The sequence below is a fragment of the Lissotriton helveticus genome, chromosome 9 (genome assembly GCF_964261635.1).
Source record: "Lissotriton helveticus chromosome 9, aLisHel1.1, whole genome shotgun sequence".
NCBI lineage: Eukaryota > Metazoa > Chordata > Amphibia > Caudata > Salamandridae > Lissotriton > Lissotriton helveticus.
Genome location: NC_136070.1, coordinates 1269083679 through 1269101578, shown reverse-complemented (window position 1 = coordinate 1269101578; position 17900 = coordinate 1269083679). Strand labels below are relative to the sequence as shown.

General features: G+C 45.7%; 1 protein-coding gene across 1 annotated transcript in view; it reads right to left on the bottom strand.

Annotated features, from left to right (window-relative positions):
• The window catches only part of KLHDC8B (kelch domain containing 8B), an 840178-nt gene that overhangs the window by 386030 nt on the left and 436248 nt on the right, over positions 1-17900 (bottom strand). The window contains exon 4 of the mRNA XM_078661833.1: positions 15687-15911. Coding sequence (XP_078517959.1) covers positions 15687-15911 — 225 coding nt within the window. The remainder of the gene's footprint in view (positions 1-15686; positions 15912-17900) is intronic.

Below are 17900 nucleotides of genomic sequence, written 5' to 3'. Positions count from 1 at the left end.
ACCAGACGCAATACTCCCGAAACTCCCACAGTACCGGATATCGCCCGAAGGCGAGAAGGCATTGGTAGCGATTATTCAGTCCCTGGTAGATGCAGGAGTGGTAGAGTAAGTGGTTAGTAATGTCTGCAACAGCCCTATCCTACCCATTGTTAAGAAGCAAGGTGAGGGAGATGAGAAAGCGTACCGCTTCATCATCGACCTGCGAGAAGTCAACAAAGTGGTGGTGCCACAGTACCCCGTAGTCTCAGACATCACCACAATTCTGACCCTCATCCCGTCCACTGCCACCACCTTCACCGTTATTGATCTCAAGAATGCATTTTTCTCTATCCCCATCCATCCAGACAGCCGTTATCTCTTCGGCTTCACCTTAAAAAACCGTTTGTACCGATTTTGTAGAGCTCCCCAGGGCTACACTGAAAGTCCCAGCATCTACAGCCAGGCCCTCAAAAGACAGCTGGACGCCCAGCTACCCGATGGAGTGGTGTTGATCCAATATGTCGATGATATCCTTTTGGCGGCCGACACCACTCCACTTGCAATCACGGCCACTATCCAACTCTTGCACTTTCTTGCGGAGAATGGCCACAAAGTCTCCAAAAAGAAACTGCAGTCCTGCCAGCCTCAAGTGACATACCTAGGCCATCTCCTGTCCAAAGAAGGGAGGAAACTTACGCCCGACCGAATCCAAACCATCCTAGACACCCCCATCCCAAAAACACAGAAGCAAGTCCGTTCATTGGTGGGCCTTACCTCTTTTTGCCGACAATGGTTACCAAATTTCAGTCTCATTATAAAGCCCCTACTTTCCCTGTTGGCCAAAGATGTTCCCTTCCCACTCCCTTGGACCCCCGAATGCCAAGCGTCCTTTAAGGAGTTGCGGGATGCCTTTTGCTCGGCACCCGTCCTAGGAACGCCAGATTACTCCAAGCCCTTCTCCCTCTTCACTCACGAAAGGGAGGGATGCGCATTGTCTGTTCTAACTCAGCCCATCGGCTCCAAACAACGCCCTTGTGCCTACTTCTCTGCCACTCTTGACCCAGTCGCCAGAGCTTTACCTGCCTGCCTTCGAGCAGTAGCCGCCGCTGCTGTCTCTATCCCTCAGAGTGAGGGACCTGTACTTTCGAACTCTCTCACGGTGTTAGTACCCCACGCAGTTGACACCCTTTTGAACCAGACCAAGACTCAACACCTGACTAGTGCACGACTGACGGGGTACGAATTGACTCTACTTGCACCCCACATCACTCTGAAGAGGTGCACAACTTTGAATCCTGCTACACTGTTGCCCTTGCCTGAAAATGACTCCGATGTGCCCCCTATACACGACTGTGTGACCCTCACGGACGAACAGACCAGGAGTAGAATTGACCTCCGAGACATTGCTTTTACAGACCCTGATGGAGAACTATGGGTAGACGGCTCTTGTATCAAACTCCCAGATGGCACCACTTCAGCTGCCTATGCGGTGACGACAGCCCGAACAGTAGTTGAAACAGCCCGCATCACGCAACGATCCGCACAGGCGGCAGAGCTAATTGCCCTCACACGAGCATGTATCATAGCAGCAGGAACCACGGTGAACATTTACAGGGACAGCCAATATGCCTTCGGGGTGGTTCATCATTTTGGGCTCTTGTGGAGGGAAAGGGGATTCCTGACGTCCCACGGCACGCCCATCCTTCACGGAGATCTAGTCTCCGCCCTGATTGAAGCAGTTCTCCTCCCCAAACGATTAGCAGTGATCAAATGCCAGGCACACAAGAAGGTGACGGACTTAGTTGGACAGGGAAACGCACTGGCCGACATCACTGCCCGAACCACAGCTGAGAATAGGACGACGACACGCATATATGTGACCAGGTCACAAGCAGAAAAATGGACTGACGCTAGGGAAACGATCAGGGACATCCAGTCGGCCAGCACACCTCACAAACTGACTGAGTGGGCACGGGTGGGTCTAAAGGACGATGAAGGCTGCTGGCGGACAAAAGACACAAACAAATGGTTGCTGCCTGACTCATACTTGATTCCCATACTGACTATGGCACACTCTCCTGCACACATAGGTTCTGCCCCCATGATTGAACTCATTTCCAAAGTCTGGCACAACAACAAAATCCCCGACTCAGCCAAACGCCTGGTCCAGCAGTGCCTTATCTGCCTACAACACAACCCCGGGAAAGGAACTGTGGTACCCCGGGGAGGGTTTGGGATCCCCGACCACCCCTTTGAGGTCCTCCAGATGGATTACATCCAGCTGGAGAGATGCCAAGGCTTGAAGTACGTATTAGTCATTGTGTGTGCCTTCAGCAAATGGGTGGAAGCCTATCCAACCCGTGATAACACTGCCATGACTACTGCCAAAGTACTACTGAAAGAGTTTTTCCCTCGCTACGGCCTTTGTCGAATTTTATGGAGCGACAATGGCCCCCACTTCATAGCTGAAGTTATCCAACTAATCTTGAAGGGGCTGGGGGTAAAGCAAAGGTTTCATGCGGTCTTCCACCCCCAATCCGCTGGCCTAGTTGAGCGACACAATGCTACACTGAAACTGAAACTGTCAAAAATAGTGGCCACCACAGGACTTAAGTGGCCAGATGCCCTCCCACTGGCATTGCTATCGATGCGCTCCACTCCCACTAAGCACCACTTGACCCCCTGTGAGGTTGTGTTTGGGCGACCAATGAACCTCTGGACTGCCCCCAAACCGACCTCCATTCACGACGTCCCCGACGTCCTGCTGTCAGATTATTTATACAAATTAACTAAAACGTTGTCTGTCATTCATCAACAGGTGCAGCAGGCCATCCCCGATGCTTCCAGTGGTCCCGGTCACGATATCCAACCGGGAGATTATGTTTTAGTCCGGAATTTTCAACGGGCAAAGAGTCTGGAACCCCGGTGGACGGGCCCCTGGCAAGTACTGATCACCACTCCGACGGCTCTTCGAGTAGAGGGGAAAAAGCACTGGCTGCATGCACACCACTGCAAGAAGGTCTCCTCGACCCTGGCCACGACAGAAAACGTTGACACCCAAGAAGAGCTCCTGAACAAAGACCGGCCATCACTGAACTGCTATCCTGATACCGAGGCACTTGAACTTGCAAAATTCTCTGATCCCACTGTGCCATCCCGGGAAGGGTATTTCCTGCGTCGAAAGGAGGGAGCTTCGGCTAAGTAGACCACGGACTAAGTTAAAATCTCAGAACGTTGGCCTAAAACAACCAAGGGTTACCCGGAGAGAAGCTAAACAAAGTCTGTGGTTCTGCCCACTACCAAGCACCTTGAAGATGATGGAAGCGCCAGATAAGAAGATGATGGAAGCGCCAGATAAGAAGATGATGGACGCAACCGGAAATACCCACTACAGGAAACCAAAGGCTGACAATTTGCATAAATCAAAGACAATTGCCTTCTTCATTCTCTTCCTCCTTTGCCTCCTCCTCATGACTTCCTTCTGGATCTTGGAGGACAGCACACCCACTCATCAGATGTTGCCGACCACTGCACAGCCAACCACCATGAAAGAGCATCACCTGATCGCCCTTTCGCCTCAGCTCCGAGAAAGGCGTAAGGAGTTCTGGAACAATTCCTTCGTGCAACTATTGCACCAGCACAACCTTGCTGCAAATGCCACGAACTGCTGGGTCTGCAGGTTGCTCCCGCATGCCACTGGACACTCCATCCCCTTCATCCCTTCTCCTTTCTCAGTTCACGGCTCCTGCCTCGCCTGGTTGATCCTCTTGCAGGAAAGCCACAAGGACAACGCCGCTTCTGGTCAAATAGTGTCACACTTCTACTATGGGTTCTGGCTGAACAAAACAGGAAGGACGTCTGCCCCCTTTTGTCCTGTGACCTCAGGTTCCGCCTTCCATATGAACATCCCTGCCAAAGAACGAGTTGAAATGCAAGTGCTCCACAATCCAGCTAGACCCACCTTCTCCTACCTGCGGAAGCGAACGGCTGCCACTCTGACTGTGGCCCTGTCTGTCATCAATGTCACAGGTCTCGCGTGCCTCGAAGGCCAGGGAACACAACTGGTGGGTCACAGTTCCTGCCACATCACCAGAACATTGGTCTCAGTTGATCCCCCCTCCTTTGTTGCTTCTCCGAATATGTACTTTGTTTGTGGCATCAAAGCTTACACTTGGCTCCCGAAAGATTGGAGGGGTACGTGCTACATCGCCTTCATTCTTCCCCCCACGTATGTGGCCCCAGCCTACCATCACCGGCAAAAGCGCGCCGGAGACATTGGACAAGCCGACTCCACTGGAGCACAGTTCCTGGATGCGGTGAAGGGACTTGTTCCTCTGTGGGGCCCAATGGCAAATAGCCGAGCTATCCGACACCTGACTCAGGCAGTAGAAACAACCATTAACATCACGGCTGGCATCCTCGCTAACAACACGGCTGAGCTTCAGGCAGTCCGCCTGGTGGCTCTTCAAAACCGCCTTGTTCTAGATGTGGTTCTGGCCGACCGTGGAGGAGCATGCCGCATCATCGGCTCCAGCTGTTGCACCTACGTGCCAGATAACTCGCCTTCAGGCTACAAAGCAATCAAACACCTCCACAGACTATCCTCAGAGGTTCAACAGGAGCAAGAAGGATGGTCGCTTGGAAGCTGGTTTTGGGACACTTTGAAGGACTGGGGATGGAGGTTGTTTACATTTATACTGATACCAGTCGTGGTACTGTGTGGGTGTTGCTTAGGTATTCAATGCTTGCCACCTTTGTGTTCACTCATTTCTAACTGTATGTGCCCTAAGACTTTGGACTTTAGAACTGAGCACATGAGTCCTCTCTATGAGATAGAGATACGTGGTCTTATGGGGATAGATCCGAATTGACAAGCTGGCGAGACATGTTAAAAGGGAGGACTGTGGAATTTTAGTTCGTGAACTGAACATCATCTGCGCCATCTTGCCCATTCCTCAGACTCACGTATGAACATACACGACAGCCATTTTAGGTACCATGGTCTCCCTGTTCACGATCGATCATCAACGCACTTCCCTGACCCTGCAAGCATCCCCCATGCACCCTGGCTGCCCCCGCTCTCACATGCACAAGTCATGAACCCTCCCCTTCCGCATGACTCTGTCTCTGGGAATCACACCCCGCGCCTGACCAACACCTCCTTTCCTTTCATGAATACCCCTCTTTTGATGACCCCTTCCTCTGAGCCCGATTGTCTGCACGGACCGCTGGTCATCCCTTAGCCTGAGGATACAGTTTATTGCCCACTACTGTATGCACTCGCCCCTCTTCAAAGGAGCTACTATTGATCATGACCTCCCCACCCCCTGAGATTCGATCAGGCGCACACATTCCAAAGGAATCGGCGGAACACTCAGCTGCGTGATAGCCCCCTCCTATTGTATGGGGGGTGAGGACCTCTACTGTAGCCACGTGTTGGAATGAGCCGGAACTGGGGGGTACCGGGGATGTCTCTTTTTTTCATTACTTCACAATGTCTTTATTGTAATAAAGAGCGGTCACATGTCGTAAACCAGTGTATAAAAGGCCAGGCCTCAGAGAGGCTGTTAGAGAGCACCTCGAGACGATACCTTGTTGTCCGATCTGATGTGTTCTGCTCCGTCGGAATAAAACTTGTTTCCTGTCTTCCTGTCTCCAGCGCCTGCCTCTTTATTTGATAAACTTCGTATGGTATTAGAGGCGTTTAACGCCGGGCAAAATTACTTAAGAAACATCGACCAAATCGCCTGACCATTTTTCAGAAATCCACATGATATGCTACTGTACACTATGTTATTGTTTGATATGGAACATTATGGTTATGGTGTGATATTATTATTATTATTATTATTCTGAGTTTTGTATAGCGCCTGGTTACCTATAGGCATCCCAGCGCTTACCAGAACATAACACTACTAGAGAATAAAGGGATTAAACCGAAAACAAAAAAGTTTTTAAAAGTTTTCGAAACCGAAGAAGGCTAGCTTCCGAGCGCAGTTGTAGGGGCAACGAGTTCCACAAAGAGGCCACATTTATTGAAAACCTTCTGCCACCCGTTCTTGCCTTTTTCACCCTGCCAACCTGAAGGAGATGTTGATGGTCAGAGCGAAGAGAGCGAGGGGCCTTGTAAGGCTGGACCATCTCCTCCAGAATAGGTGGGCCTACCTACCTATATGTTACTGTACGCTATGTTATTGTTTGATATGGTACACTATGTTATGGTGTGATATGTAACTGTACGCTATGATATTGTTTGATATGGTACATTATGTTATGGTATGATATGTTACTGTACGCTAAGTTATTTGTTTGCTATGGTACATTATGTTATGGTGTGATATGTTACTGTATGCTGTGTTATTGTTTGCTATGTTATTTTTTGCTGTGGTACATTATGTTATGGTGTGATATGTTACAGTATGCTAGTTTATTGTTTGATATGGTATGTTATGTTATGGTGTGATATGTTACTGTACGCTATGTTATTTTTTGCTATGGTACATTAGGTTATGGTGTGATATGTTACTGTACGCTATGTTATTGTTTGATATGGTACATTATGTTATGGTGTGAAATGTTACTGTACGCTATGTTATTTTTTGCTATGGTACATTATGTTATGGTGTGATATGTTACTGTACGCTATGCTATTGTTTGATATGGTACGGTATGTTATGGTGTAATATGTTACTGTACGCTATGATATTGTTTGATATGGTACATTATGTTATGGTGTGATATGTTACTGTACGCTATGTTATTGTTTGCTATGGTACATTATGTTATGATATGACATGCTACTGACTCTATGTTCTTGTTTGCTTACATCCAATCAAATGAATTAAACAATGGATTTTAAATAAGAATACTATTAACAGAATATATTCTCATCTTTTTAATTTTATTTGTAATTATTTGTTTATGCGATAAAGTTGAGCACTTTCTCCCAGAAGCCACCAAAGAGGTGTAGTTTCTTCCCTGCAGTGCCAGGTTCTTCCTTGGTTGCTACTTTCACAAAGCTGTCAATAGTTAGGTTCCCACCATAACGGCTTGTTGCATCCACAGCTCAGTGAAAGGACTGCGTGTGTAGCTCGGAGACGAGGATTCCTAATGTAGATGTTCCCTTAGGCTGTAACTTAAAGATTGGCCATCAGTGTCTCAGCTTCAGACTCCTTCAACGCCAAACATCCTAGACTTTTCTCGCAATTCTGGAACAACCAACTACCGTTTAGTAATCACCCAATGCTTAGCCAATCACTGTAGGTAGCAGTGATAGACACAGACAATAAAAACTGGCAATTTGACTGCCCAATCCCAATTTACGCGGGCTGTCAAATGTCCAATCGTCTGATGGCCCTCATTCTGTCAGCCCACTGGAGGAGTATGTCAGTGAGACTCAGTAGAAGGTGAGACACAGTAGAATGAAGGTCCATCTAACTCTAAATTAGGCGGCTGGACCTTCAGTTTGGTGGATGAGGTACTCTGTCGCAGTTGCGACAAAGTAGCCTCTCCGTCAAACTGTAAATCAGTCTGTTAGTGTGCCCGGCAGCTCCCTTGGTCCTGCCACCAATCAATTGCTGATATGTCGAGTGCCCCGGAGGCTTAGGCAAAGCCAGTAGATCAGATGCATACCTGAAGACGTAAGTCAAACCAATTTCCTTTGCCAGTGCTTGTTATTGTGCATGACTCACGTTCATAGCATGAGAGTATCGATAGTAACCCAATTAGATCCAAACTATGAAATGCATTAATTACATTTCATATATATTTTAAACCATAGTTTGCAATACATTTAGATGAACATTGATTTGTCTGGTGACCACGGTGATAAGAGCTCTAAATGCCAATTTCCCAAGAAACATTACTCCAGGATTATGCAGTGTGAGGACCAGGCTGAGGGCAGAGACAATGAAATAGGACTTTTGGAGCAGAGGCAAAGGCTGGCACCTCAGTGGAAAGCCAGTCAGCCTCTACTCATTGCGTTTTTGACCTTGGCCAAGAAGTAACGTGTAGTCATATTTCTCGTCGTCTCATCGCTGGGGTCCCCTTTGACCAATAGGACCAACAAGTGCATATATCAGGAAAGACCTCCTCAAAGAGTTGCAGGACTTCGAGTGAGCACCTGATGTCCATATTAAATATCAGCAGCGGTAACAATGAGGTCTCTGACGCTCACCAGGACAGGAATGCTGCCCCTCTTGATATGACCTAGAACTGGGATGTAAAGTTTACCACAACACTCTTGTTACACAGGACATTACAATGCAGGAGAATACAACGCTGGCAGTTTTTGGCCAGTTTAGAGCACAGTACTTTACTATGCAGGTAAGCATTTTTTTACACATTTATAATGCCACTTAATAAATGGAATTTAAGGGTTAAGATATTGATTTTTTAGGCTTCATGTGCGGGTAAAGGTAAAAGGAGGTAAGGTTTTCTTTCTGGAATCAGGTATTGGTAGAGGTAAAGCGAGGTAAATGTTTTTAAGGTTTTAGTGTCAGAGAAGCGGTGGACCTGAGTGTATTCATAAGGATTCAAGGATGGGAAGAGGTAAATGATGGTAATTGTTTTTTGGGTTCAGTGATGGATAGAGGTAAATAGGCTAAGAATATTTAATGGGGCAAAGGCAGGTAGAGGTAGATGGCGGTAAGTGGTTTTTAAGATTCAGGGCTGTGTGGAGATAAAGGGGAATTAGGGCTTTCGAAGGGATCTAGGACAGGCAGAGGTAAATACTGGTAAGGGGTTTAATGGTTCAGGGACAGGTAGTGGTAAAAAGGCATAGGGTTTTGTTAGGGTTCAGGGACAGATAAAGGTAAATAGTGGTAAGTGTTTTTTAGGGTTTAGGAACAGAGAGCGTTGAATTTATGTAGTTTTTTTTATAAGGTTTAAGGACGGTTTCCACAATCCAACCCCCCCAAAAAAAGGATTTGGCAGTTTCCACCAGGAAGAAAAATATATACATACATACATATATTTAAATAGACATATATAAATATAAAAATAAGAGGGTTTAGAGGGTTCCTCAAACAACAAACACACACACACACACACATATATATTTACACATACTGTACATATAGTGTTTATGAATATCTATCTATCTATATATATCCATATATACAAAGCATACATAATTGTTTATGTACCTATATAAAGATATATAAGTTGTTACAATTCATAATGCTTTGTAAAATACCATGTTCTAAAACAACACATTGTAAATGTCCGCGCGTTGTAAAAATCAGCAATGCGCTGTAACAACTGATATTTCCTAGACCTAAATGAGCCTTGCTAGTGCTGTTGCAGAGATACCTGACTTCTTGTGAGCTCCAAGAATCAGTATCGTATAATAATCAATATCAGAGGAGGCGCAGAGAGCAGAAGGAATCAATGACACCCTCTTCCCTTTCACCTGGGGCTAGATGGCCTTGCTCTCTTTTATCAATAACGACACAGCCCACACCATGAATAAAATATTATTAAGAATATTTGGTGATCCCTCAATAAGCTGTTCAATATCTCAGAGACAAATTAGAGAGAGTTTCAGAACACCGCTTAAACAATTCTGATTGGAAAAGGTCCCAGCACCTCGTAGCAAGGAAAGATTCTTCTTCGGTAGACGGACAACATCCTCAAACTCAAATTATGGTTTCTATTAGTACACCTTTGTCCCACGCCCAACATAGGTTCTTATCAGAGCCACCTAAAAGCTACTCTCACAAGAGCTTATGATGCTTCTTTCTCTTATGGTGCACTATTGCACCCTTCAAGACACCGGAAAGGATTCCTTCCACTATTCTTTGTCTTTGTTCTAATGGGCACATGACGAAATTTCATCAGACTGTACCCGAAGGGTAGAGAATGGGCCATGGGATGGTATTCCTTGGAGTTCGCTAGTGCTCAGATCTGGGGTCTTTAGTATCTACATGCAGGTCAAAAGGACAATTCCTGGTTAGGTAAGTGAAGTAAACTGTAATCCATCCCAATGTTTCTTTTTGATCTTTTCTGTCTCTTGTCCCAGACAGTGGGCAAACTTGCCTGAAACACACCAAACAATATGTGACACAGAGGTGGTGTAAGTAAAGTTTAACGTGTTGGTGTCTGTAGTCTTCCAAAACTTTACCAGGCGAGCAAGCAGCCTGAAAAATCTAATTTTCAGCCATGGTGACTGCTTGTCTGATGGAACCACACATGTGATTACCACGCATGCCTTTACAACGCAACCGTTCCAACGCAGGTACTGTTACCACTCCTTACCTTTACCATGCAGGATGTTACAACGGATATACTTTTACCATGCATGCCTTTACAACGAATTTCATTGTAAAGGCATGAATGGTAATGGCATATGAGCGGTAACGGTTTTACATCCATGATAATGACAATTTCCCCAGTTAAGTGATGACGAAGATTTAAACTGTTCCCTAGATAAAATTATAAACGTTCCCTATGGTTTGCGAGTGGGCCCAACAAAATGAAAACAGAGAAACACAAAAAGACAGTGCAGGTTTAATGATCAGCAATAAAATGGTAATAGCTGGCCGACTGCGCAACAGAAATAGATATTGAATGAGCTGATCAGTGAAATGCTTGCCCTCGCCATCGGTTTCCGTGAACTCGCGGAGGACTGTGTGTCAGTCAGAATCTTAAGAACGCACAGCAGAACCGACTTTTGGAGCCACTATTGGCTTTGTTTTCCTGCTTCCACTTCCTGCAAATCTACCGCTACAGACTCGGCCGGTGGGATAATATTAACGAAGAAGCCTTATGACATATGCGTAATATAATTTCAGTTCGCGCAGTGTGAGATAAGATACTGGCAAACTCGCGACCTTGTAATTTGGGCTCCGGGAGTCTAGTAGTTCTCAGGTCAAAGTTTTTAAATATGTAAGAGTTCACGGCAGCTAGGACTACCATATCCGTCAAAAACAGCTGTGTGTTTTTTTAACTGCATTGGCTGCCGAGAGCCACTCGGGCTGTACTATTAACCTTTAGCACGCATAAGCCTTTACCATTCATTCCTCTACAACCAAATTAATTGTAAAGGCATGCATGGTAAGGCACACTTGTAAAATCCTGTGTGGTAAAGATTATGCGTGGTAACGGTAGTCACGTTGTAATGACCACGTTCTAAAGGTATCGCGTGGTAATAGTAGCGTTGTAATGGCGATTTCCTGGTAAAATGCTGAATTTGTTTGAATAATGGACCTAAAAATTGGTTGAAAGGCCAAAAATTTGATAGGCATTTTAAACACTCTGGCTATGCACTTAGACATGACCTCCTGTCATGTTAAAGGTGCACATAACATCTTGAGTCACTTCTGCTTCTATTAATTTCTTCTTCTTGCCCATTTCAAGTAGATTCTCTGTCATATTCTATGAATGGGAATCTACTTGCAATGTGAAGGGTGGGAACATGGAAAGCTAAACAAACCTCGTAAATGCAGGCAACACACAGAGCTCGCGGGTCACAGGCAAGACAATCATGTCTCTTAAGATTGATCAGTGTTATGTCCTCTGGCCTCATACAGGGAAAGAGTTGATCAATAGTGTCAGAAAAATGATATCAATAAATATGATGAAATGCGTGCACATAAGTCGTGAAATAGCAGCACGAGCTGCAAGTGCCCTCTGGTGCCAAGGAAATCAATACGTGTCACTGAGTCAACATCCATTATCACTCAAACGCCAACCAGAAATAAATAATTCAATGGTAACACTTTTATGACAAACATGAGCTTTCCATTTTCATAAAATACACACATTTTGGCCTGAAGTGGCAACTTTTAGAATGATCTGAATATACGACTTTTTCTCTCAGCCTATTTTCTGAAACATAAACCTTTTGGGCCTCATTTATGAGGCCCCGTGCGCCATCGGAACGTCACTTTTTGTGACGTTCCCTGGCGCAGAAGCCTGTGTGAAATGCATCAGGCAGCACTCAGACACTTTTTTTGGCTTAATCCTGCCTGATAAATATCAGTCCCTTTTTTCTGTGTTAAAGGGGTGTGCAATGGGTGTTGCTGAGGGCGTTCCCAGCAACATCCATGGCCTTTTGACACTGACCCAGATGTACGAGAAATCTATGTGTGCTGCTTTCTGCAGCACACGTAGAAACAGGAAAAGCCTCTTCCGATTATTTTTGTACAGAAAGGCTTCCCTTCCTGCACAAAAATAATTATCCCCACAAGGCCGGCACCCTTGCACCATTGTGAAAAGGTGCTTGCTTTGGCGCACGGCAGTCCATTGTGTGCTGGTGCAGGGGAAAAGGACAGGAATGCGTCGTATCTTATAGATACAGCGCATTGCTGCCATTTTTCTTTTGCCGTAGGGAAGCACAGCAGGAAGGCCTGAGGCGCTGCCCTACGACAAAACCTCATAAATGTGGCCCTTTGTTACCAAATCCAGGCTTTTAATTGTGCAACACATTATGAGTAAGGCAATTTGTGGTGACTCTTCGACGCGCCGTTGGAGTGACGTGTGCTGTCCGTGAATAAAGTCGGCTCTGAACGTAAACTGCCTCCCGTTTCGTGCTGTGAGCCACAACAAAGAGCCGTGATGTTTAGGGCACTAGTGGAATGTTTAGCTCCCTCCCACCTCATTGCTGACAGATTTAGGGTAGGCAGGCTCTCAGCACCCCAAAACTGCAGCCCCCTCCCAGTTGTAGGGACGCTACCTCTGCAGTGCTGCTGCCTACGTCATCCCACTGGGACCCTGAACATTCGCACAGAGCTGATGCCTTTTAATGGCTTCAAGGGTGAGACAGAAGGTTCAAGGGTGCATTCCGAGTTGGCTGGAAGGATTGACATTCATTTCTCCATGGGTAATAGTTTACCACATTGTGCAGTATTTCCTCTGGCAAAATGACCTCCATATTCTGATTTAATGAGGTCAGGATGAGGGAAAGCCTTCAAATTCAGAGTTTCCAAGCTGGATTGTTGCAAGTGCTCCGCCTTTTGGACTTCCATCCTTGTGCACATTTCACCAGGTTTTACCCACCAAGCTCTCATGCACAAAATTATCAGAGGGGCGATTTACAGAACTAACTTAAGACAAAATCCTAAACGTACTACTTTTGGTATTCACAAAAGTTAAGGTTTTGTCTTAAGTTTGGCTTAAGATAAACTTAAGACAGACTTAAGACAAAATCCTAACTGAAGTCTTTCTTGAGACAAACTTAAGACAAAATCCTAACTTCTGTGAAAACCAAAAGTAGTAAGTTTAGGATTTTGTCTTAAGTTAGTTCTGTGAATCGGGCCCCAGATGTGTGATATTTTCACACAACTTGTCATGGCAATTCAGGCTTGCATTACCAGCCACCTCGGAATGAGGGCGCTATAGGGACCTTTGTGCCAGCGTGCTACGGGCTGTCTGATGTGACAAAGTCAAGAGGGGCCCGATGCGTACTTCACGGCTGTGCTCTCAGCACCAGTGTCACAATAATGATTGCGTTTAGATGAAGGAGCCATTCATGTGGGATCCTCCGACTTGATCAACGTTTACTAAGGGCCTGATTCAGATCTTGGCGGACGGGTTACTCTGTCACAACGAGAACTGATATCCCAGCCACTCATATTTAAATCCCATAGGATATAATGGGATTGACATTTCAGCCAACGAGTTATCTATCCATCCCCTTGTGATGGAGTAACCTACCAGCCAGGATCTAAATCAGGCCATCAGTTGTAAACATGCAACACAGTCTAATTCACTCCAATCCAAGCCATTTCATACTATCCAATCTACCATTCAATCTAACCCAAAGACAGACCCTCACCCCAGGCCACCCAATCCAACCCAAACCAAATTAACCCAACTCAATGAAATGGAACCCCGTCCCATTGCATCCAATCTACAATCTAATACAATCCAAGAATGGACCCCACAAATCCAACACAAACTAACTCCAACCAACCCAACTCAATCCAACTGAACCCCATCCCATACTTGTCAATCTGCAATCAAATCCAATCCAAAGACGTCTCCTCACCTCACCTCACCTCACCTCATCCACTCTAACCAAAACTAACTCAACTCAACCCAACTCAATCAAACTGAACCACATCACATTCTAGCCAGTCTACAATCCAATCAAACCCAAAGATGGACCCCTCACTCCACCCAATCCAAGACAAACCACCTCAACCCAACCCAACTCAATCAAACTGAACCACATCACATTGTAGCTAATCTACAATCCAATCAAACCCAAAGATGGACCCCTCACTCCCCCCAATCCAAGACAAACCACCTCAACCCAACCCAACTCAATCAAACTGAACCACATCACATTGTAGCTAATCTACAATCCAATCAAACCCAAAGATGGACCCCTCACTCCACCCAATCTAAGACAAACCAACTCAACTCAACCCAACTCAATCAAACTGAACCACATCACATTCTAGCCAGTCTACAATCCAATCAAACCCAAAGATGGACCCCTCACTCCCCCCAATCCAAGGCAAACCAACTCAACTCAACCCAACTCAATCAAACTGAACCACATCACATTCTAGCCAGTCTACAATCCAATCAAACCAAAAGATGGACCCCTCACTCCCCCCAATCCAAGGCAAACCACCTCAACCCAACCCAACTCAATCAAACTGAACCACATCACATTGTAGCTAATCTACAATCCAATCAAACCCAAAGATGGACCCCTCACTCCACCCAATCTAAGACAAACCAACCCAACCCAACCCAACTCAATCAAATGTAACCCCATCCCATTCCAAACAATCTACAATCCAGTTCTACCCTAAAACAGTCCTCTAACCCAACTCAATTCACCCAAACCAACTCAACCCAACTCAATCACACTGAACCCCATCCCATTCTATCCAATCTACAATCCAGTCCAACCCATAGATGGTATTGTGTAATTTCTTCCAAACCAGTCCACACAAGCCCAATATGTCACTCCAATTGAACAGTTTGTTTTTTCCTGAAAGTATGACATGGTGCCACGTTCTAAAAATAAATAAATCTAATTCTGCAAACTCCAATCCAAAACAGTATAATCTAATCCATTCCCCCATCCAACCCAATTCAGTACATAATCCATTCCAACCCAACTCAGAACAAGACAGTACATTCTAGTCTAATCCAACTCAAGGCATTCTAACCCAACCCAACCCGTACAAACCGAAACCACTGCAGCCCAACTCAATCCAATTCAACTCCAACTTCAGCGAATCTGACCCAATCTGATGAAATCGGGTACTATCGAACCCAACAAAACCAAAGACAGTACAATGTGATCCAATCCAATCTAGTTCATAACAAATAAGTATATGCCAGATTCAGAAGGAGAAATAAGGTTATAGGGGTGCGTTAAGAGAATTGATGTAGAACTTTGGAGTGTAGGCTGGGAATATCAAATCCCAAATATCGACTAGACAGAATATTGTTACCACAATATCGAGGGATAAAATATCTAAAGGTAAGTTTCTATACATTTTCCATACCTGACTCTACATATACAAACCTTGGTGATACAGAAATGTTCAAGATACGGAGATATGGAGTCAAGAATAGTATATCCGTACCTCCCTCTGTGCACTTACCTTTCACAATTGTGTCCCTCGGTATTGTGGTAACGATATTCTGTCCTGTTGCTTTTTGAATTTCGACATTTCCTACTACAATCAAACTTTGGTGAGTGAAGAGGAAAGAGAAAGACTTATGATAAAGAAGCTCACCTTGGTCAGCATCGAAGACCTCAACCGTGTTGACAAAGTGAGGGCGTGAATAGAAGTTGTGGGGTCCTGGTTGCTGCAGACCTCCCAGGCTGAAGAATAAGTTCTCTGACATTGCGCAACTCGCAAAGGCACGCCGGCTGGGAATGCTGGGGTAGCGAGTCCAGCTTTTCATTTCCAGGTCAAAGGCCTCAAAGGCAGTCACAGGTAGCTTCCCCTGGCGTCCTCCTGCGACAAGAAGGAGAAAAGTGAGACACTGTGTCTTGTACATGGAAGAGTTAATATGTATTCTAATGACACATTATTAGGCCTAGGTGTGAAATTCCGCTCCGCTCATGGAGTTTGCGGAGCTTCTCCCACTCTGCGCTCCGCATAGAACGTGAAGTTCTGAAAAACTCAGCGTAGCGGCACAGAGTTTTACCTCTCCCATAGCTCGCCAACGGTAAGTTGTTGAGTGAGAATGAGGAAAATCTTACTCCAGACCACCTCCGGGCGAGATATCTCAATGCGGGTGGTCGTGGCTGGTCGCTTACGCTCGCGTAGAGAAACGTTCGCACCGGTTGAGGAAGCTGCTGATCGAGTAGAAAATCTACTCGAGTGGCAGAAAGAAGCAGCGCCCTCTTACGCTGCACATGGTGCCATTTGCGCTGATTTCACAGCACGGGACAAACACCCGGAGCTAAAATCAGCACAAGCGGGGACTAAATTGCAGAACTCCACATAGCGTGGCAGAGTTTTTTTGGTTACTTCGCAGAGTTCTGCCTAGCTGAACTCTGCGAACTCTGCCCAGGCCTACACATTATGTAAAGTGCTGAATCAAGTGGAAAGGAAATGATTAATAGGTAAATCAGAGAATATTTTGCCAGCCCAATACTTCTGAGGGTCAGAATGGCCAGAACAGAGTCAGTCTTATGTCAGCATTTTGTAAATGACTCTGCTTTACCCTTTCTGTCATTTCAGAAGCATCAGCCTGACAGGAGTCTGACCCTTTCTCAGCACTAAGACATCAATCTCTTCAGTCCCAGGCCGATTAAATCTAGTTGCAAGGCATTGCTTTGCAGTCAGAGGTTGCAACTATGTGTTTTGTTTGTGCTGATGGTTCAGGTAGTGGGCTCCAGAACTAGTTTTTGGGCATCAGGACTTTTTCTACACCATCAGACTTTGATGCGTAGTAATAGAGAGAAAAGCAGAAGAGGGAGAAAAAACCTGCGAGAGTGAGAAAAAGAAACCAAAGTGAAGGGTGGAGATGAAAGATGCATGAGCCGGAATGAATACTAGGCAGCCTCGCTATTCAAGAGATAAAGAGACAGGAAGCGTACGGTGCTGGAAGAAAGAGGCATGAAGTGAAATCAGGACTAGGCAGTCTCGGTATTCATGAGATAAAGAGGAAAGGAGTGTAGGGTGGTGAAAGAAAGAGGCATGAGGTAGAAGAAAGACGGCATACCATTGATATGCAAGAGATGAAGAGACAGGAAGTGTACGGTGGTGGAAGAAAGAGGCGTGAGGTGGAAGAAAGACCGCATAGCATTGATATGCAAGAGATGAAGAGACAGGAAGTGTACGGTGGTGGAAGAAAGAGGCATGAGGTGGAAGAAAGACCACGTAGCCTTGGTATGCAAGAGACAAAGAGACAGGAAGTGTACGGTGGTGAAAGAAAGAGGCATGAGGTGGAAGAAAGACCGCATAGCATTGATATGCAAGAGATGAAGAGACAGGCAGTGTACGGTGGTGGAAGAAAGAGGCGTGAGGTGGAAGAAAGACCGCAGAGCATTGATATGCAAGAGATGAAGAGACAGGAAGTGTACGGTGGTGGAAGAAAGAGGCGTGAGGTGGAAGAAAGACCGCATAGCATTGATATGCAAGAGATGAAGAGACAGGAAGTGTACGGTGGTGGAAGAAAGAGGCGTGAGGTGGAAGAAAGACCGCATAGCATTGATATGCAAGAGATGAAGAGACAGGAAGTGTACGGTGGTGGAAGAAAGAGGCGTGAGGTAGAAGAAAGACCACGTAGCCTTGGTATGCAAGAGACAAAGAGACAGGAAGTGTACGGTGGTGGAAGAAAGAGGCATGAGGTGGAAGAAAGACCGCATAGCATTGATATGCAAGAGATGAAGAAAGAGGAAGTGTACGGTGGTGGAAGAAAGAGGCATGAGGTGGAATCAAGATTAGGAAACCTGGGTATTTGGCAACCCAGGCATTAGGCAGTGCCAGCAGTGA